Consider the following 23,835-nt stretch of genomic DNA (forward strand, 5'->3'; position numbering starts at 1 on the left):
TATGCCATCGGACTCCACGGTCCGTGGAAGAGACCTGTCATCGTGGTGGAGATCAGTGATGTCACGGGGAGAGTCTTTCTCTTTTTTTTATTACACATCTTGCCAGATATGCGGCAGAGGGCGCCCCCTCCTCAAAGTGTTCATACTCGAGTTCAGAAACCTCTTGGAAAATCCTGTAAATAATTCATATTTAGTGCTTTGGTATGAGACTAGGTGTACTGTATACCCACCCACTTCTATTGTGTCCTTATTGTGTTCAGGGAGGGTGAACAGATCTCACAAGACTGTATTCGAATTGGCGTCTACAGCTTACGGCTTAGACTGTACGGGCCTACTCTACTTCAACGCATGATGACGCGGAAATCTAGCCGTAGCCGTAGCTTTAGCCGCTAAAATGGACACGGCCTTTGACACGTTTTACTACATTTATTGTTTTACAGTGACTGTAAACTATTCGATGGACTGATGAAAGTCTAAAGCAAAATGCCGTATTACCAGCATTCAACTACTGACGAAGTTTTGAGATATTGGCGCTGTAAGTTATCACGACGGGGAAAGTTAAAGACAGTTTGATGTTGTGATTGGTTTAAGTGGCAGATAATGATTTAGTAATAGTTTCCATGGGCCCGAGAGAATTGCTCCTAATAATTGTTTCACGGGTTTCCTTTGGTATAATATTTAGAACTATCATACTGACTGGGCATTTATTTCACTACTTTTACGTTCTGTTCAATATTGGGCCCCTAGATTTGTAAAAGCTTCTCTCGTCAAAAGTATTACAAATTAGAAAACAGAAAATCCCATCTCAAAGATGACATGTTGGAACATCCGCCTTCCAAAAACAGAAACGAAATTAGTTTCCTGACTTGATATATGCACTGAAACAATTCGGGCGTTCAAATTGACACCATGTATAGGCGTTGTCACATTATAGATACCCCAAAACGGAATCACAATTTAAATCTGCCAACACAATGACAGTTTAAACTCTAAGTTAGTTTTGATTCTCTTTTGGGAATGTACATACCCAAAACATTTGAATTTTTAAGCCCACTGGACACTTATATTACTCAAAATAATTGTTAACATAAACAATTCCTCGGTAACAAGCAATGGAGAGCTGTTGATAAAACATTGTGAAAAACGATTCCCTCTGGAGTAAAGTAGTTTAAGGTTTTTTCCCCATTATTATCTCGCCACTTCGACGACCAATTGAGTTCAAGTTTTCACAGGTTTGTTTTTTTGTGCATATATTGAGCCAAGTGAGAAGACTGATCTTTGACAGTTACCAAAAGTGTCCTGTGTCTTAAACACCACGTTCTGTGGTAGGATGACGTTCTAACCAAACTAGCATTGTTTGCGTCCTTCAGTTTCGTATTGTTATCTAGAATTCTTAGAACACTTTCTAGGTTTTGTTTTGCTTATAACAATTAGCATTGTTTTAAACAATGACAGAAAACAGACACCAGACGGGAATAATGAAGGTGTGCGATGATTCTACGGATGTGGGTGCACCAGGAGAGTGAACCATATTTCGTTTTGATGACAACATGATGGCCTTGGTGTCGTTTCCCTCATTGATGAGGTTTAATACATGGGAGCATGCATGACAAAATGACTTCTCATGAAGTTAAAGGCATGGGGGACACCTTTGGTGTTTTTCAAGGACCAGCATTTTCACTTGGTGTATCCCACATGATATGCATAGAATAACAAATCTGTGAATATTTGGGTTCAAATTGGTCATCGAAGTTACAAGTGAATAACGAAAGAAAGAAAAGCACCATTGTTGCATTTTTTTGGTGTGCTTTCAGATGCATAATAAAACGCTTCAGCTACAAAAAATTCATTTGAGTGAGTGAGTGAGAAATTACATCTTTCTCGAAAACTACGTTACTTCAACGGGAGCCGTTTCTCACAATGTTTTATACTCAACAATAGCTCTCGATTGCTCGTTACCAAGTAAGTTTGTACGCTAACAAGCAATTTCGAGTAACTACCAATAGTGTGCCAGTACCTTAAAATCTAAAGTAAAGAATGCCCGAACAAACGAATTAAAGTGGTGGTCTAAGTTCTGTTTAATTTGCATAATATCATAAAAACGGCGACATAATATCACACAATTTACCAGCCTTATAATGAAACAAATTAAATACTAAACAATAGCAGCTCACAGCTTCGACAGTTGTTTTAAAATACATTTGTTTGTCTTTAAGCGCCCTAAATTGTTAGCATTGTGTTTGTTTCTTGCATTAATATTATACACTTGTATGTACAAGTTTATACAAACATTATACTGTCTTTCTTATTATTGTTACTCTATAAAAATATATAATACAATCCTACAATACGACTTTGTATTTATTGTTTAACCTATAAAACTCCCTAAATTATATCTAATACTAATATTGTGTGGTCTCTGCCAATGACATAATATCGTCCCGTAAAAGGCAAGGAAGAAAATCTTCCCAAAAATCATAAAAGTCAGAAACTCAATTTAAACCCCTCCCCCTTCCAAAGAAACACACACAAAACATGAATAAAGAAACTACACAAACCTCCAGCGAAAATGTGAACCAACCGACAGGCTTAATTGAGTTTTAAAAAAACGGGTCAGATTTTGAGCTGGCAGCTCCGATGCTGTTGATGAACGAAGCATTATATTACGGCTCGAGCCAGTTCTATAAAGGCGTTGGACCCAGGCCCTATGAGGGAGATGTGTATAATAACACAAATAATATAAGACAATGAAACTACCCGGAACGTCCAAATATATAGGCTACATCTATAACCCGTGTTTTGATTTCCGTTGCATGCCAGTTCTTCAATAATCAGCATCCTGGTAAAACCTTACAATCAGAATACGATGTATTAGGTTTATCTGAAACGGCTGGACAAAGTGGTACGGGTATAACTCGTCAAGATAGCATGAGACTATTCTGTAACACAAGTGTGCCCCAATTATACACAACTCATTGAATTGATCCATGTTTTGATTTCCGTTTTGTAAGTTTACATTTCACCATCGGCATCCTGCTTATATTGTATTTACAGAATGACTAAATCGAAAGAGGTAGTTTTTTGTTTTAGGGGGAATCGAACTTTTATGGCCAAAAACAATAGCCGGAAAAAATATGTGGCGGAAATGACACCAAGCGTGCCGGCAGCTGCCAGACATCTCATGACATGCCTCCGGGTGCAGACTAGTATACCGCCCTCTGTCTGTCATCCGTAACCATTTCTTTGCCCGAGACTTCCAAGCGTGAACCATCGGACGTCACACTTCGATGCTTGTGAATAACGCAATAATTACACCAGCCTTGAGCGTTCGTTGGGGACAAATGCACCTTTGACCTCGTCTCAATTTTACAGGGAGGTTCGCGGTCAATTTAAACATTCATTATACACGCACACTACTTCCACATTGAATAAACAAAAAACGTTACATGATGTACAAACATGCAGGCGATCGAAAGTGCAAGCTGACCAGCTATTATCACCTCGGACAGATAAGAGGTATAAAAAAAGATAGATATGAAAAACTCACGTCACTGAAAATTTATCCAATGAAATTAAAACTGAAAGCATTGTGTCCAAAGAAACCATTGGCCCAGAAAGCCCAGTGCCTGTCTTATCCCTGCGAATAAAGATAGGGGATCAGTCGAGACGTCATCACTTTTAACAGAGGGTGCTTCATTTGACTATTATGCGGCTTCAAGAGCCCGTTCAGTTAGCCTATACCCGTTGCCATTCAATGCATTTCTAAACAGCGTTAGCATCATCCGGACAAAGCAGTGGGGACAGCACGAAGTGTTTTTATCTGTTTACAATTTCAGGCAAGTCAATTCCTCTACTCCATGAGCTCATGACATTTTCTCTGACCGCCTATGGACTTGATCTGACTCTTCAGAAATGCACCGTGTGCTCTGAGTTTGAAAAAGAAGAGGCAACAGTTACCAAAGCCCAATGGTATTTGGTTCAGTTTACGCCAGGAAACGCACATATGTTTTACACTTGACCTTCGCTTCCGGTTAGGAAGAGCCACTTAAAGTTTCACGTTAGGTCTAAAGTCAAAATGGTTTTCCTTCAGTTCTTGCCTCTATAACCTGGAGGAAAGTATAGGTAAGAAACGTTTTCAGCGTTCAAAACATGTTGGGGAACTTATCATCAACGAATATTATTTCGTGACAGCCGAACAAAGGCAAGTCTTAAGTTGTTTCGGTGTTGGGTCCTTTGCCAGTCTTGCTCATAGCCAACTTCTCGTACTTCTTCGAGAAAGATTTGACGAGTCCGCGCGTCGTCGGCCCACGATTTAGTTTGTCATACTCAGTCTTGAAGGTGTCGCTGAGTGCAAGGTCGAGCTTCCCATAATGGGCCGATGTTCTGTCCTTAGGTATGGTCTCAGAGTAGATATTAGAGTACGCTGAGGAGATTGTTGCCGATGATTCAGCGCCGCTGTCGGTGCAGTTGTCGTAGATGTTCTCCCTGCTTCCCCGGAGCGAGCTGTAGCCGGAACTCCCGGAATTACTGGCCCGCTTAGCACTGCTCTTGAGGGAGCTCCTGCTCAAAGTCCGGCTGAGTGCCTTCCGTGTTCGTTCTCGTTTCGGCGAATCATAAGTCGACCCGGAAGATTTGGAGCGTAATCTTTTTGAGCAGCTCCACGTCATCGCTTTAGACTTGCGCTGTATGTCGGTGTAGATGTGTTGGGATTCGCAGAGTATGTACCGAGGCGGTCCCATGTTAAAATCTCGCGGGATGGTGTGGCTGTTACCATTGGGCACACCGCCCACATCTGGTGTTGCGTACAGAGTGCTCTCTACTCTTTGATGGACGACAGAGGGCGGCCTTTCCTCGTCACCGCCTGTTGATGTTCTGTTCGAATCTGGTCTCTGTATGATGGCGTACGTGGGGGGCTTTGGTGGCAATTTCCTCTCGTTTTTGTCTTGTTTCCAAGAAGACGTTGATGGTTTCAGAGTCAGCATTTTAGGCATTTTTAGACTCATTGACTTTTCCTTTGCAGATTGTGATGACAGTGCCGGTAACGATTCCGTGGAGTTGTTGAAGGTTATTCCCTTTTGTATGAGCTCTTCGATGTCAGTGTATGGACAATTGCCCCTCCCTTTTCCTAAAATTGAAAAAAAAAAAAAAAAAAAAAAAATTAAAGGAACATTTCAGAATATTGGTAAGAAAAAACTCGTCTAAAATCACAGACTCACATAAAACTTTACATGCGGTCTAAAGACAGTAGAAAACATCCCAAAGAACATGTATGTGTGAAATGAGTTTTATGACATTGTGAGTTTATCGCTTAGTTAGCGTTTCATTCACTTTTATTTCAAATCGATGTCATGTCAAATGTGTAGCCGGGATGGCCGATCGATCACGAACTTCTACAGGTTTGTTAGTTTATGTATATGGTGCATTACATAAAGTGCTGACACTGCAAGCAACTGTTTTGCAACCAACTCGGAATCCCCCTTTCAAGACACTGGGAACTATTGAAAGAGAAAACACCCTTGTCAGACGAAGTGTGCTTTCATATGCTAGATTTTGAGACCACAGAAAATCTAATTATAATGTCTCGAAATCAGATTCGCGGAAAATTACCTCTTTCTCGAAAACTACGATACTTCAGAGGGAGCTGTTTTTCACAATGTTTTATACTATCAACCTCTCCCCATTGCTCGTTATCAAGTAAGGTTTATGCTAATAATTATTTTGAGAAATTATCAATAGCGTCCACTGTCTTTAACCAAACTAGGATTTTATCAAAACGAGATGAAATCAAACATCAGACATCAATCATTAACATTGTTTTTGAATTCATGATTAACATTCTCACAAATGCACCACCCATGCAAAGCGGAAATTACAAAGTTGACATAATAATCTGACAGTTAGGGATCACCTTTTGTACTAAATATATGTTTTATTGTAAAGTATACGGGCAAATAAACCCAGTTTTAAATTATGGCAGGAAGTGCCTGGTACTGTCACGGAACATTTTTGTTCGTGTCTAGGGAGCATTTTGTCTAGACAAGTTAAAACACTAACGACACAGGTTTCAAATACGCTGTATACCGATTTCTCGAGAGGTTGTCAAATAAAAGTACGAGACTCGATAATGAAACTGTGAAAGGTGAAGTCTAACAGAACTTTGTCTGGAAAGAATTGCAAACAAAGTAGAGGTTAAAATGTTGAAAGCAAGCTATACGCGCAACTGGTCAGCTCGCGCCACTGAATGGCCATTGCTCGCAACCCCCTCTAAAGGCAGCTCTGGGTCCACTCAACTCATTAGAAAGCAAATCGAGTCCCACACGAGTGGGCTGTTCTCACACCCGAACGATGAGAACAAGACCCGAGAATGATTCACTCGGAACAAGATTATACACCACCTTTCATCGGGGGTTTCGAGAACAACACTTTACAAAATGGCACTACAACATCAAGAGAATAAGTAAATAAGATGCAAAATGACTCTCAAATAGATTGTTAAAGTTAATAATGATAACTTGAAAGTTAATAGTCATCCCAAAGAAAATAATGAAAGTGTGGTCTCTTTTCTACTGTCGGGTTTCCAACTGTTAAAAAACATCCTATTTAAAGGAACACGTTGCCTTGGATCGGACGAGTTGGTCAAAACAAAAGCGTTTGTAACCGTTTTTTATAAAATGCATATGGTTGGAAAGATGTTATAAAAGTAGAATACAATGATCCACACAAGTTTGTCTCGAAATTGCGTGGTTTTCCTTCTACTGTGCGAACTAACATGGTCGGCCATTTATGGGAGTCAAAATTTTGACCCCCATAAATGGCCGACGTGTTAGTCGACGAGGTAAAAGGAAAACCACGCAATTTCGAGGCATGTTTGTGTGGATCATTGTATTCTACTTTTACAACATCTTTCTACCCATATGCATTTAAAAAAAAACGGTTACAAACGCTTATCAAAGACCAACTCGACCGATCCAAGGCAACGTGTTCCTTTAACTGATGAACAACGTTGTCACATGACCAATACCGAACCTCTTTTCGTCGTGGCGCTTTTATCACATCGTCGTTTGAGCGGATGAGACAAGAACACCGATCCGTCTTGTTCTCGAGCATCCAAGAACACACCGCCCGAACTCGGCATTAGTATTTTAAAGAAGTGTGGTACAATCCTCTAGGCATTAAAAGCCTATACAGCGCCCTCTCGAGTTATGAACGGAAATTAGGACAACCTTGGACGCTCGAACGAAAGGGTGAGAGATGTGATGAGTCAAATCGGAGCTTCTGCCTTCCCTAAAGGGATAGGCTGCCTTTGCTAAAAACCAACTAGTAAACAGTTTGCTTTAAGCTTAAGAAACATTTATACCATTGGCGTAAGAACCATCGGCACAACAGAGTGAAGTGGGGTTGATTCCTGGTATCACTGTCTCGCAGCTTCGTCCTTCGGACGGGACGTAAAGCCGTTATAGATACCGTAATGCACGTACAATCTTTTAAAGAAGAGGTTCGCCAGGTGTTTATGGTATGGTTGGTTGCATATTGCACTACAACAGCTTCTTAACCATTACATGGTGCCAAGTAAATAAATGGGTCCTCGAACATAGCTTCGCTTTTTGTACACACAATTAATGAGAGCCCGCCCTCAATCAGCAGTGGTCTAAATCGGCATTGATAACGGGCTATACCGAGTATTGTTAGTATGTTAAGTTCAACCAAATTCTGTGTCATATTGACACATATTCCGGAACACACAACCCAAAAATGAGTCAAGGCCCGCGGGACCGCGGAATCCGGGTCAACTCTGCCTGCCCGGGAGTTCTTTATAGTTAAATATTATTAATTTGTCACCTTAAACGGGTGCGTCTCAAAACGCCCCAAACTTGTGTAATTACTTCATGTTTGCAGAGCTTCATTGAGTTATGAGGCCCGTTTATGGTGTCCTTACTCTATATGGTTAGACCTTGATTTAACTGCAAGGTTCTGTAATGCAGGGCGCAGCCCACCCACCACTAGCTGGGAGGCTGAATCTTTTGTCCATATGTAAGCAACGTTAAATTTAGTCATAAAAAGAAATCATTTAATTTCTCGAATACTTGAAGAAGTTTAACCAGTATGTTTAGTTCGAAATTATGGGTATTAGGTTGGATGTTTAAAACTAACATATCCACACATAAAACATGGTGTCCAAGGATTTTTATGCTGTTTTTCTCATACAAAAAAAGTTACATGAGTACGTTGATTTAATCGATTTTGAAATGGTGGCCCAGAAAACCTACTTCCAGAATAAGGAGGAGGGTAGGCAAGAGTGCCATGATGTCAGAATGTCTTTAGCTCCTCAACAACGTACAAACCAAACATCAACTGAATAACTTGACAAGCCACTCAAGAGAGCAAGGCGCCAGTAATTTCGTGTGAACGCCCTCATTTTACAAACACTTCCAAAACTGCCTCCTTTCCCCTTCCACCTTCAAAAGCCTTCATTTTCAGAACCAATTAAGTCGAGCTCTTGTTGTACACAAACGTCCAAGACAATCCAAACTCATTATCTCTCACGAACAGACGTCGAATACACCCTGTTAGGTTAACGTCTTATAGCCACAGGCGCTTCCGATTTTCACTGTGGCCTTCTTAAATACTTACTTCCCGGTTTTCTCCACAAGATTTTTGTGTCTAAAAGATGAAGAAAACTCCATGATTTTTATAGGTACTCTCCACTCGCCAATCTGAAGAAACCAGAACGAACGTTAACTAGCCATGACAGTTCTTCTCAGATTGCCTAAGCTTATATTACCTGGGAAGGAACAGTTATGAGGGTGAAAGAGGACTTGAGGTTTGATCCCATCACTCATCGACGAGGCGGTTACTAGACCTCTCTCTCTACTGTGTAAAACCCAGGAACCAGTGCCGACTTCCTTTGCACTAATTTACACAGAGACTCCCTCTGCTTCAAATCAAGATGACACTTTTGATCGCTGCTCAACCGTGTTCTCCCCTCGTAGCACTTTCTGGTTTGTGATTGATTGTTTCAGTGAGTATGTACACTCATATTCATTGCGTGGTTTTAGCTGTCTCAATGTTGGAATCATCCAGGTCCAAAACCAAATTGGTACAAAACTTCCCCACGTCATGAACATTACCAATGTTGAGAGAGTTGCAAGGCTTTCTTATATCCACGTAGGTCTCATTTCTGTATTTTTGTAGACACTATCTGAGTCACAGCAAGACCCAACACAATGTCCTCACATAAGCTGTGTCGCAGACATGATGAAAAACGCAACATACAAAACCATTTAAACCGAGGACATTAACAAAAGGGATCCGGGATAACGATAACATTAGAACGTTCTCGCTTTGCTTTTTGTTTACGAAATCAGTTGGGATTCATTTCCAGTCTTATCAATTTCTGTGTCATTTTGACACAGTTTCCAAAAATTGGTCATACCAAACAGGACCCGGATATGGATTATTTCTGACCCAGATGTTTTAGTGTGTATTTTAGGGTGGCTGATGGGTGGAGGGCGAATCCCTCCATAGAATACCACTAGGAAATCGGGGAGCTGATGGCGCGGCATCAAGGACAACTAAAACTACTTTTGAAACGGATTTGAACCGGGACAGGATTTGAACCGGGTCAGCAATGGATCCGGATCAGAAATTGAATCGGATCAGGGGTCAGGAGTTGATCCGGATCTGGGGTCAGGGGACAGGAATCGATCCGATCAGGACGCAAGCTACTCTGTCTGGAGCTTGGGTCATAGGAAGCTATTACTGCTGACCCCAACTTTGATCCAGGTTCTTTGGGATGAGTCAACAAAAAACACACTAACTGTTTTCGAAACTGACCTTTCTTTGTAGGTTCCCTGAGCAACTTCATTTGCCTGGAATTGATGGACTGGGCGAAAGCCAAGAGCTTGGACTTGCGAATGGAGCTAGATCCGGAACGTGTACTGTAAGATAAATGGTACCAACAAATAAGAGAAAGGACAGTAGTCAGCCACAGAGAAAATAAGTTTGTCTTACTCTTACAAAAATACAATAAAATAATCTTCAGAATTCAGAAGAACATATTAATTTCCGAAAGTAGCATATTAAAGGCAGTGGACACTATTGGTAGTTGTCAAAGACTAGCCTTCACAGTTGGTGTATCTCAACATATGCATAACATAACTAACCTGTGAAAATTTGAGCTAAATCGGTCATCAAAGCTGCGAGATAATAACGAACTAAGAAAACACCCTAGTCACACGAAGTTGTGTGCGTTTAGATGGTTGATTTCGAGACCTCTCGAAATCAAATTCGTGGTAATTCTCGAAAACTACTCCACTTCAGAGGGAGCCGTTCCTCACAATGTTTTATACTGCCAACCTCTCCCCATTACTCTTTACCAAATGAGGTTTAATGCTAATAAATATTTTGAGTAATTACCAATAGTGTCCACTGTCTTTAAAAGGAATTCTTATAGAACAGCAGAAAAACGAACTAATACAAAATGCTTATGGTTCAAGACTTACGTATATTATGAGTTAAATGTGTAGGCCTACAAAGGATCACAACATTTTGGAACTTTATTTTAAACTACTCTCTCTAACTCTTAAAGGCACTTAGACACTATTGTTAGTTACTCTAAATAATTATTATCACAAAGCCTTTCTTGATTACGAGTATTGGGGAGAGGTTGATAGTATAAAACATTGTGAGAAACGGCTCCCTTTTGAAGTGCAGATGTAGTTTTCGAGAAAGAAGTAATTTTCCACGGGTTTGATTTCGAGACCTCAGATTTAGAACTTGAGGTCTCGAAATCAAGCATCTGAAAGCACACAACTTCGTGTAACCATGGTGCGAAAAGTTTTTTTTTGACTTTTCATTAATATCTCTCAACTTCGACGACCGATTGAGCTCAAATGTTTACAGGTTTGCTATTTTATGCATTGGTTGAGATACACCAACTGTGAAGACTAGTTTTTGAAAACATACAATGAGGTCCAGTGTCTTTAAACAAAAATGAAACAATATTGTAAGCATGTTTGTTAGAAATAATGATTGTCTGTTTTCCCCTAAACTAATTAATGTTAAGTCCTACACGCACTCCAGAATTAACTTGTCCCTCAACAATCAATCTTTTGGAGGTCAAGACCTGTAGGCAGTCGTCCGTGAGTTACAGTCATATCCGATCATGTACCACAAACAATATTTAAAACATAAAGCAACGGTAACGAAACGTAATTATTAATACCAATATATACACAGGTATTACATGGAGAAAACATAAATGGAACCTTTTAATAACTCCGGATTTAACCCCAGGAGATCCAGCGATACAGGAAAGTTTCACTAGTTACTGGCAAGCCAAACATGTTTGATTGACAAAGGGAGGGTGTTGAAAACCTCAGAACCTAGCACAGACTGTTAGCATGACATGTGTAAGCCTGCTATATAAATAACAGATAGCTCCACTTTATGAAAGGGTACGATTAGGGCCCAAGTTCAGAGAGCTACTTAAGTGGAAAATATTGCTTAACAAAAATTGTCTGCAAAGCAGAAATGAGCAGGGTATCAGTCACAACCTACATGTGACAGAGTAGTTTGGCTGGTAACCTTTTTCTGGTAAGCATGACTTTGTTGTGATGAGCTATTGTTCGTGCTTAAGCAGCTCCATGAAATTTGACCCTTGGGTAGGCTGTATCTTTGTGCAATTTTGTGTATGAAGTATATGAATTGTATATCAAGCCCTAAACAACCCTCTTTTAACTGACCCCCTCTTATATGTGGAATGGTCCAGTCTAGGATACCAATGACTTCGACGTGAAAATAGAAACAGCACAAAATTTAACTGCATTAAAATCATGAAATGATTTACCTACCTTTGGAATAATGGAATCCCGATAATTCGATTGTCTATATGTCGACGCTGCCTGTACATCAGGAATATCACCACGAATGCACCTAGGGACAGCACCGCCACACCACATAACATGCCAGTCAAAAACATCATCGGTGAGTCTCGCTGATGGGGCGGCTGTTTATCGGGAACAGCACCCCCGTACCCATTGCCGTCCTTGGTTCCACCATGGATGGCATCGTCTACGTTCCGGGTTTTGCTAGTTCCGTCTGTTCCGGGCCTGCTACCCCTTCCACCGCCCTGATCGCCTCGCCTGCCAGCTCCTCTGTTACCCCCGGCCGTTGTCCCGTCGATGTTGACCCTCCTCTCCCCTCCCGTCTTGCCGCCCCATGTTCGGCCATCTGTCGAACCGTCAGTCCCGGGTAAGTCACCGTGCCCGGTTGTTACTCCTGGCCATGACACCGGGTGATTGGGCTGACCGTCATTTGAGGTAACGACGCCACCGTTAAACTTCGTACCACCAGACGCCGTCCCTCTTGGCACTGAAGTGGTCAAACCACCAGCTGCTGCAGTATCTACAAAACAACACATACACGTCTTGAATTGAGACTAAATATATATTTTATTAATTTATTATCAAGCTCCTAATTCTGTTTTCCATGAAACCTTAGATTAATGCAAAACCAATGCTATTAATCTTTCTGCGTGCTGGTATTTACCCCAGGCTTTCGGCGAAATCTAAACAAATTGTAACTACCCTTTAAAGTGAAATTTTCAGATGTTTGTTTTATTGTGTACATCGATATTTATATATAACACACACGAATATTAAAAAAAACACAAGTATACATTGCCTTTAAAGATGCCATAGGGAACTCAGAGTAAACTATGGCAACTTTTACGACATAGACAAGTAGGTTTATAACCAATGAGCTTTCTTCCAACAGAATGGTTCCTCACAAGTCAAAAATGATGTCACAAACCTGGCAAGGCCGATGAGGGCAAGACGCACCGGGTTCCTTCCTGTATCCACCCGGCACAGCACTCTTGCATGACCCGGTAGACGGTCCGAGAAACTTCCCGGTAATTCCGAACGTACACTGTCCTGCAATAGGGACACAAAACAAGACACAAAATTAATATATAATGTGTCCTAAGGTGGACCTTTAAGTGGCAAATAAACCCCAATTGTGACAACACAGGAATGAAGATTTTGAATTATGAATAGGAGGCCCCAATTTAAAGCACGAGGACAACATTGTTAATTGCAAAAAAAAAAAAAAAAAAAAATACAGCATATGTACTTTATGTGACCAATGAAAAAAACCTTTTGCCAAAGCATCCATCAAACCTAAAAGGGACACTTTGCCTTAGAATTTGCGCTTTGGGCTAATATATCTTTTTGTTAGAAGATGAAATTGGAAAGATGTTTTAAAAGTAGACAAGTGTGCCTCGAAATCGTTTGAAAACAGTCCACCATTTTGTAGAGATTTCACTCAGAAAAAGGAAAACCACACAATTTCGAGGTATTACTTTTATATGGGTCGTTTTATTCTACCTACCTTGCCATATTGTTCATGACAAAGTGTCCCTTTAACCAAATGCAGGTTGTATTTTCCTGGCACATTGTTTATACCAAGGTGCATCATTTCTAAACATATGAAGAAAGTTGAGAGACACTTGACGGAAGTGTGAAACCTACGTTTAGGACACTGGACACTATTGGTAATTGTCAAAGACCTGTCTTCCCACTTGTGTATCTCAACATATGCATAAAATAACAAACTTGAGCCCAATCGGTCGTCAAAGTTGCGAGATATTAATGAAAGAAAAACACCCTTGTTGCACCATGGTCACACGAAGTTGTGTGCTTTCAGATGCTTGATTGCGAGACCTCAAATTCTGAGGTCTCGAAATCAAATTTGTTGAAAATTACTTCTTTCTCGAAAACTACGTCACTTCAGAGGGAGCTGTTTCTCACAATGTTTTATACTATCAACCTCTCCCCATTACTCGTAATCAAGGAAGGTGTTATGACAATAATTATTTTGAGTAATTACCAGTAGTGTCCACTGCCTTTAAAGATTGAAATTTCAGTCAAATTTCCTCTTAAAGTTAAAAGAGACTCGCTTTGTTGACCTGTTGCCAAAACATTAATCAAACCAAGCAACAGCAGGTTATGTAAATGTCAGCAGACCTACTTGTCCTAATCTAAATCCATCTCATCATATATAACAACAGAGGGAGCTGTCTATATTAATCAACCAGTTACCCCCCGCAGAGTGACAGCTGCTATGTCTTCTTGTCAAAAGTTTCCGACATCTATTGTAAAAAACAAATTGATAAAAATAAAAACTCTCGACAGGATCTGGGCTGAATTTACTTTTGCATCAATGTAGATGTCTGTCGTGGTTATCAAAAATAGGATCTTGTTGGACGAGGTCCAACAAAACCTGTGCCCATATATAGACCATAGCGGCTTCAAGCGCCTTGCACCGAAATGCACAGACCGGCCTCAAATTAAATGGTTGCAATATTTTGACAAACTTTTTGCTCAAACAGAGGGGGTCAAAGAAGTAGTTTGCAACTGAATTGACTCTTTCCAATGTACTCAATGTGAACGATCAATCTTCATCTCAAAAAAAACAATACCGTGTATTCCTGCTTCACATTAATGTTTCTGATATTTACCTGAAAATTGCAGCGGTATAAACAATCAACAAAATTAGCAATGTGCGGGCAAATATGGTGATGATTATACAGAAATGAATGGTCTGTAAAGGGATACGAAACATCAGTGGGATACCAGGCTCAATCTGTACGATATGACATGGTAGTTTGGCTGGTAAAGCGCAATGTCGTTGTCGTTAAATCTGCGGTTTTGTGCGTAATCAGTTGGGCCCAGTGGCCTTAACTTCTCATTTTGGCGGTGGTTGGAGGATAGGGTGGGGGGGGGGGGGGGGGGTAGTAGGAGAGTTTGCTCTTAAACGTACTGAACCATTCAGTTGTGCATTTTCTGAGCGGGGCTACGCCACTTCGACCCCTGTTGGGTACTAAAAAAAAACCACAAAAACGGGGAAAAAAAACCGAAACAAAAAACCCAAACCTCGTGGTTTATCTTTAAAACATATCCGAACATGAAGCAGGAAAAACCCTACTAGCACAGATCACCTAAACATGACTCATTCCAATTGGGAATTTCAATAAAAAAGCACGTGACGTCGACATGCCCCGGAGTTCAATTCCGAACAGACTGTAAAATGTCTCAGACAGTAACCACTAATAATCTATGTAACTTTCCGTAGCAAGAAACTAAAAGTTTGTATAGTGGTTAAAGGTACTGGGCACTAATGGTAACTATTCAAAGTAATAATTAGCATAAAATCATACTTGGTAACAAGTAATGGGGGAGCTGTTGATAGTATAAAACATTGTGAGAAACAGCTCCCTCTGAACTTATTTTCCACGAGTTTGATAACGAGACCTCTGAGTTAGATTTTGAGGTCCCGAAATCAAGCATTTGAAAGCACACAACTTTGTGTGAAAAGGGTGTTTTTTCTTTCATTATTATCTTGCAACTACTAAGACAAATTGAGCACAAATTTTCACAGGTTTGTTATTTTATGCATATGTTGAAATAAACCAAGTGAGGAGACTAGTCTTTGACAATAACCAGTAATGTCTAGCGTCTTCAACAGTTTTGTTTTCTCAACGGAACGAAATACAGATGAAAATTTTAAGAACAATGAGATGGGAGTACAACCGAAACATCCTTGACTGGTTAGTCATGGGGTCCTGTTCCTAGGAAGATTACAACCCGATTCCAAAGGTGTGGAGATGGGAATGATGTGGTCATATGATGAACCAGAAGTATGTGTTCCAGCCTGTAAAAATTGTGGACTATTGCAGCTAGCATCTGGAGTTGAACTAGTTGGTTAAAACAAGTTAGAGACAGATTGTTTAAAAGTATCTATTGCAATTATCTTTACAAATTTAGATTTGGCAACTTCTCAAAATTATTGTCATACATACTAAAAGTTTACACACACAATTCACAGCATTGTTAGTTTGTTCATAACCTCTAACGTCACAAAACCTACGGCCAAGTGTCCTATCAGAAGGCTAAAGCAATATCTTGGTCAAGCATACAACTGTCACGACCGGGACTCGAACCCCCACTCTGCTTAAATCAGAAACACACTGAGTCCGGTTCTCATCAATTGCTCTGAAACGACACGCCAAAAACTCATAATATGGAAGTCGGTGCTGTCAGCCAAACCCTGTTTTCGTACAACGAGTCATTTCGTGGTCGGCGTTCAACCCTGGTCATTTCTCTAGCGAAATGGAGAGACATTTGCCAAATTTATTGAAAGGAAACTGAACGGACAATAACTCTTTTGAAAGTAAACGCCTAACCCTCAGCCCCTGCTGACACAATTTCAAACCATGAAGACCCCGCCGGTGAGTTTTTAGTTACCCAAGAGACAGAAAGTTCCCGTAAAAAAAATAAATAAAAAATACCAGAGTCAGACGGACACATCTTTGACTCCGAGTCTGACTCATTATGCAAGGCGGGTAACATACCAAACCAATGAACTACAAAACTAAATCACATGTTTTCCCTGTGTGTAGTCAGTACCCCGGGGTCCACTTTGATGGCCTTACGGGGCGCACTCTGGCAGAAGGTGTGCTGCTGTCACGTAGGTTTTCCCGGGGATATGAGTAAGACTTGATACAAATCCCTAGTGTATAAGAACGTCAAATGTTCTAGTTTGATGGAATGAATAAGACGCGCGCTTCTATGATAAGCTTATTAGCCACATTTTGTCTGACTATAGTAGGATGGTGTAAAATAGTTTCGGTCCGATCCCCGTGTCTCTAAAACATGTGAGCAGTCGATTTCGCAAAGATAGTCCCAACTTATAGGAGTTACATACTTTTAATATAGCCTTAAAAGGATAGTCCTAAGTATAGGATGAGCAACTCGTCCTAACTCGAGATTAGAATAGTCTGAACTCTTTGTGAAATACGCTTTTGGTCTAATATAACGCCACGGATTTTAACAGAGTAATTGATGGGGGATTACGATTCTGATAGTTCTCTACAAAAACGCCATGAAAGTTTGAGTTATAAGTTAACAAACATTGCGCTGTTGTGCGCATGGCCATTTTTAAAACTCGCGGGGTGTTTTGTGTTTTTAATACGTCAGACTCTTAAAAAAACTTTGTTTCCGTACACGATTTTAAAAGTTGCGCTGGAAATCATTTTTTTGTGAAATATAATGTATGAAGATAGTTTTCGTCCTAAGGTAAATTTAGGCACAATCTTTGTCAATCGTACCGTTTATTTTTTTTTTACGTGCATTGTGTTTTATGTGGGTGTGTTTTTATGTAAGAAAACATTCCATAGAAATTTCCCATGCAGGGAAAATAAAGTTTTACTGTACTGCCGTGTATTGAATTAAATCTTCTTAATTTGATGGTCATGACATTTTCACAGCTATGTACGCTCTCCTTAGAGCTACCAGAACAAAGAACTTGGCATCTGCTCAAAATACAAGATGAACGAGCGTCTAGTATTAACAATTTGTAAATCTGTTTTATCAGGCACAGTTTGACGAAACGTTACCTTAGTTAGTGTTGGCATATCTTACAACGTCCGTGTGCTGATAACGCGTGCACTATATTAAAGGGACGGTGTAGCTGCTTTGGTGTGTTCGTCCAAACCATTGGAACTAGCGCGTGAAACTCGATTACTAAAGTGTCCATGTTTTGACAGAGATCTATATAAACAATGTGTTTTTTATTACTGTTGGTTTCTTAGGATTTGCAAGGGAGATCATTTTACATGGCCCAAGTTCGTGTCACTGCATGCTTACCGAAAATTATAACCTAGGTCTGGGTTTTCACATGGGTCAAAGAGGCCATGACCCTGGTGCCCCTGGTCTTGGCCGTGGTGCCCCTTCAAAAGTTGTTTACAATATACTTTTAAGATTTGTTAATGGAAGTGCCCTTTGCAAAATGAAAATGGCCAGGTTATCAATAAACTACGGGCCGGATCACGGTCACCACGGGGCACCACTGAGTCTCTGCGCTGTTTGATGAAAGCTCGCAAAAGAAGCGTTGCCATATCACCAGTAAATTAGACACCTTCTTAAAGTGTGTTTTGTTCTGCCCCTTTTACGGTAAGCAGAGTTATGAGCTTGTTTCTAGATGGATCTGAACTCTTAATTCTCGGATCAGTGACAAAACCGGGAAGGGGGGGGGGGGCTCAGAATCATGCCCCATTGCCTCCTAAACTTAGGTTTACATTTTAATTTGTGTTGTTGTTATTGTATATTAATTAATGCTATTGTTTGTATTTTAGCGCCATGAGCACTTCTGTGGATTTGTGCGCTTTATAAGTTTTCATTATTATTATTATTAAATGAGATCGAAACAAATAAAAATTGTAAAAATGCACAAGTTATTGATACATTGGCCCCATTTAAATCGATATGTCTTTGTCCCCACGTCCTCCTAAATGAAAAATGTCTGGTTACACGACCATCTCGAACAGATTACAGTATTTAAACAAGAGAATGTTGGTATATTCTGTGAAGTTTCCAGCCTTCCCCAGCATATTTCTACCAACTTCACACCCAAAGCACGCACATCGCGAACCATCTCTCTAAGTTTCATCCCCGGTATCCCTGATCTTTCAAGACTCTAACATGTCTTCAAGATATTAAATGAAGCGAGAACTCCGAGCAAACAGAACCATTATCGACTCAATCAAAGGAAGAGCTCTGTCAACGAGATCTGATTGCATCAATGAATCACGGCCAAGTGGTTGCTGCATCAACCCTTCTTAAAGGTACTGGACACTATTGGTAAGTACTCAAAATAATTGTTAGCATAAAAACTGACTTGGTAACGAGCAATATAGAATTGTTGATAGTTTAAAACATTGTGAGAAACGGCTCCCTCTGAAGTAACGTCATTTTTGAGAAAGAACTTACTTCTCAATAAAATATTTGACTTTGATTTTGAGACCTCAGAATTAGATATTGAGATCTTGGAATCAAACATCTGAAACCACACAACTTCGTGTAAGCAAGGGTGTTTTCTTCTTCCATTAATATCTCGAAACTTCGACGACCAAATGAGTTCAAATTTTCACAGGTTTGTTATTTTGTGCATATAATATGTGGAGATACACCAAGTGAGAAGACTGGTCTATGACAATTACCGAAGGTGTCAAGTGTATTTAAAGGAACATTGCTTGAGGTCGAACGGCCATATGGGTCACGAGAAAATAGTGACAAACCGAGTACACATTTTGCATGACATCGATTAGGAGAAAACATGAATAAGCGCTCACAAAGCGATAAAGTCCAAACGGGAAATTAGTTTTGTTTGTTTCTCATCAGATTTGACCTTTCAGACTGAAATGTTTAAAGGGAAGTTTTCTACGTTCATCATCATTAGACCGAGGAAGTTTTATGTGAATCTGTGATCTAAGACGATTTACTTTCCCAATGTAATGTTCCTTTAAAATATTACATCAGTTTGGTTCTTCCTTCTCGAGAGTTTTACGCTCTGAAATCGTGAACGAAGGTGACATTTCCTTTTCACATTTCGGTGGCAATGATGTTTGTATTTCCAGCCAGGAAGATTAACCAATTACGGAATCGGAATGACGTCTCTGATGCATATGGATGTTGTATGTTGTAAGTAAACCGCACATTCAATTCAATTACATTTTGTTTCTGTGCTGTCACTATAAGTTATAAATGCATCGGCAACTGTTACATACTAAATTTGGAATTGAATTTGACAAGGAGGTTTTTCTAAGATGAGGTTTAAAGAATGGTATGATGGACAGCATTTAGCTTTGGGTGGAGCATGGGTTTTGTACTCCAATCTGTTGACAGTCATGAAAATAAATAACAACAAAAGCCCGAGGATTGACTTTAAAAACCTACGTTGAGCCTGCGAACACAGATTCTACAATTCTTTTAGAAATGCTTTGGTTGAGAAAAAATATTCAAAATATTATTAGAACCAGTCTCTACTTTAAGAAAAATCGGTCAAGATTTTAAATGAAGAGTTAATTTTCCACGTAACTCCAAATACTTGTGGATTACCAACACACTTGTGTTAGAATAGACATAGTCAATGGGCAACTTTATGGGGCAGCAGCCTAACCAGGTTATTTGTCTTTGGTCAAAAATTCTATGCTTGGGAAAAGTTTCAGAGAACAATATATTTCCCTGGCAAGTCTGATGCCATCCAGCGTCATCAAAAGTCCCCCATTGAAGAAAACAAGAATGATCGCACGCCACGTCATCACGTACTATTTAAAAATGCCGCGCTATATGACGTCACGACTATATAAAGATTGTGTTACCTGTATTTGCTACATCTTCCCTGCAACCCGCATATTGTGGTGTATCTAATCGTCTGCGTTTTGGTACCAGTCAGCGGAACTCGGGTGATCTCAGTCGCACTGTAAAGAAGAAGAATTGAAAAAAAAAAAAAAAAAGTTGTTAGGAAGGTACAATATGGGTTTCTGAAAGCAGTTTGCTTTAACTTCGTTGGAGTCGGTACAACTGTTGACGGTCAGACATTGACTTATACAAATAAATGTCACGTCTGAAATTATAATATTCAAATCGCCTTTACTTTTGAATACATTGTCTATAAATGTGAACCTGCTTTCCCTTGAATGTCTTTCTCCACTTTAAAAACCACTATTTGTACTTCAACAATTTTGCAGTTAAAAGAGCCGAATATCGATTATTCTTGATACATTTTTTCAAACTGATCATGATACAAAGACTTTGTATATTACTTAAAAGATGCACAATTATTGCTAGCAATACAAATGGGCACATGGCATAAGATGGTACACACACTTGACAAGATAAAAAATACACATCAAAACCAGTTGACCTCCTCCGATCAAAATTGAACTTTGTATATTTTAATAGTTACCATGGTTTGGCTTATAAATATACGGATGGAGCTTAATATACTGTCTGGTTCATATTAACCGTATAATCCCTACCGTCCCTTAGGACGACCCCGTCGAGAATTCGAATCTTAGGGTCAGTTCTGCCCTAGAGATACACCCTCAGGCAAACATCTGTCAGTATAAAGCTAATCATGTACTTAACATTGACTAGACATTCCTAAGTGACCACAATGACATACGAACAAATTGGTTAACCTAGATTCCTCTTTCTCAAGAAGACGATCAGAACATACTGATCGAAACGTCAAGTTGAAACCAACGGTTCTTTTCAGAACCACCCCAACTCATTTAGAGATTCATTACACACCGTTACCGCAAAAAACTAGTATAACCTAGATTCCTACAGTGAAAGTGTTTGTGGGTTAATTAAGAACTGCTCATGCCAAATCTTCATCAATCTAATTTATAATGTGCAGTGACGTCATTTTGAGTATAGCGCCCACGCCTTGAGTGCTAAAATGAGGTTAATCATTGACCAAACCTGTGAGACACGCCCCAAACACTGTGTTGCTTGTATAATTGACCACTAATGGACACGTCACACGAGACAAACTACAGACAATCAGTTCCAGGCAATCTCCATCGAAGGGAACTCATACACATTTCCCGTTTTCTATTTTTTTGGTTTCTATTGTGGATAGTGAGTTACAACTAGAAGAATGTCTCGCTGCCAAAGTGTTCCTTGTCTTTGGTTGCCTCAAAGTTGCCTTGGGAAATTGCCCTTTGTGGCATGACCTTAAAGACACCGGACACTATTGGTAACTGTCAAAGACCAGTCTTCTCACTCGGTGTATCTCAACATATGCATAAAATAACAAACCTGTGAAAAATCGAGTTCAATTGGTCGTCGAAGTTGCGAGATAATAATTAAAGAAAAAAACACCCTTGTCACACAAAGTTGTGTGCTTTCAGATGCTTGACTTCGAGACCTCAAATTCTAAATCTGAGGTCTCGAAATCGAATTCGTGGAAAATTGTTTCTTCCTAAAAAAAAACATTACTTCAGAGGGAGTCGTTTCTCACAGTGTTTTATACTATCATTCTCTCCCCATTACTCGTTACCAAGAAAGGTTTTAAGCTAAATATTAGTTCGAGTAGTTACCAATAGTGTCGGTTGCGAATGATGACGTCATTGCATAAGTTCTATATTATTATGCAGTATTTAAAACTTTATTTTATACACAAAACAGGATATGAAGGAATCAGTGTTTACAGTTGTCAGCCATTGATTCCAGCAACCAGATCAGCCTGTACTAACGATGCTTTAATAATTATGCTATTATTTTTTTAGATATAAATAAGTTGCACTCATTGATGACCATCAAATTGACCAAACCCCGGGATTTAGACGTCTTTGATTAATACAAGTTTTGATGACAAATGAATGACTCTCTCTTAAATAAAACAAACCATTTGTTTCGTAATTGTTATATGCTTTAATGGGTTATTTCTCAAATAAGTATCGGTAATACGACATGGGATTTTTAGGGGCTCTCTGTGGACTTGAGGTGACCACTCCGTCGTGCCTCACCCTGCCGTGAAGAATACGACAGCGGCCCGGGCAGGACGACGTGCTCGTCACGGTGCAGGAAATACCTCGTTAACTAACAGGCATTTCGTGGATCCATCTGCGTAAAACGTTTCGACGGCAACCTGGACTGCGAGAAAAATTTATCGACCTCCCTCCCATGGACTCCAAAAACATTCACAAATTGTTGTCATTTTTGATTAGATCTAGAAAAGAGTGTTGAGGATAACGACTGATAAGAAGAAAAAGATCTTGTTTTCACTCTTTCTAAATGCATCACGTTTTCTTTCAAAGAATGACCGACCAAACCTGGCTCACCTCAACGTCAAATAATTTCTGGTCGTGACATGATGTCCGATAATTAATAATATCCTATTGATTAATTATCACTGGCTTTATCCAAGTGACTGTATTCTAAGAGTAGGGGATTGATATGAAGAAGGATTGGATAACATCAGGCACTGCCCAAATCTGCGAGGTCGTGATACGAAGCAGGGACCCGGATCAGGGAACCCACTCCCCCGGGGAAAGAGACGCGAAAGACAGGCGACAACTTGCCCCGAATCCCTGGCGACTCGTCGTCTTCGGGAGATAACGAAGGGCAACGTCAACTTTTTTTTTTGACAACGAGAAAAAAGCCACATCGTTCACAACTGTTTTATTTATAGTTTTGTGTGGAAGATCGGTGCACGACTGTAGTGTCAAAAATAGGTGTTTTTTTAAAAGAAGTAAATCATTTTATGACAAGTCTGAACAAAAACTAAATCTTACTTATGGATTTTTTTCCTTCTGACAGCTTACAGCACACAGGTCGTAATAACATTAATGATACACACAACTGACAGGATAAGTTAGGTATAAGAAGGTATACAGATTGTCATGGTAGCAAGCTTCCCTTGAAATATTATTTGGTCTTGAAGTGTAAAAGTTGTCGAGAAAATGAGTAAACGCAACCAAGTTTGATCTCGAGAAATCCAAAACTAGATGCTCGCAAAAAAAACCCACAAAAAACACCACCTTTGAATTGGCCGCTCATTTTGTCAAAAATTACCAAGGAGACCCACAATATTAAAACAACCGTTTCACCTTCTCAGCTCATTTACATCGACTGTGCACGCAACAACCTGACGCACATCGGGCGTTTTTACCGATTCAACTTATAAGAGACAACTTAAATTTGACTTCTTTCTTGACCCTGTTATAATAATTTGATCCCTCTACAGTTTCAGTAGCCGTTGGGTTTGCAGAGAGTGTGGTTATCTCTTGCCATTTTGATTGGATGATTAATTTAACTTAACCCCCTTACGTTCTAAATACAGCAACCGGGCACACGTGGAAGTAAAGTGGGGATCAAGTGGGACTTTGTGGTTCTTAAAACGTATTTCCCCCTTTGCGTGAATACACGTGTTGCTGCGAGCACTTCGGGGGTTGTTTTGTCATGTTTTAGAACAGAGGCTTAT

The 23,835-nt window shown here is 39.9% G+C and overlaps 1 protein-coding gene across 1 annotated transcript in view; it reads right to left on the reverse strand.

Moving 5' to 3' along the window:
• Positions 1-2,175: 2,175 nt before the first annotated feature.
• Positions 2,176-23,835, reverse strand: part of LOC139937242 (uncharacterized) — a 35,832-nt gene continuing 14,172 nt past the window's right edge. Inside the window, exons 2-6 of the mRNA XM_071932329.1 lie at positions 20,222-20,320; positions 12,814-12,935; positions 11,853-12,405; positions 9,835-9,938; positions 2,176-5,125 (exon numbers count right to left, since the gene is read on the reverse strand). Coding sequence (XP_071788430.1) covers positions 4,209-5,125; positions 9,835-9,938; positions 11,853-12,405; positions 12,814-12,935; positions 20,222-20,320 — 1,795 coding nt within the window. The 3' untranslated portion in view covers positions 2,176-4,208. The remainder of the gene's footprint in view (positions 5,126-9,834; positions 9,939-11,852; positions 12,406-12,813; positions 12,936-20,221; positions 20,321-23,835) is intronic.

The sequence above is a fragment of the Asterias amurensis genome, chromosome 5, assembly GCF_032118995.1.
Source record: "Asterias amurensis chromosome 5, ASM3211899v1".
NCBI classification, from domain to species: domain Eukaryota; kingdom Metazoa; phylum Echinodermata; class Asteroidea; order Forcipulatida; family Asteriidae; genus Asterias; species Asterias amurensis.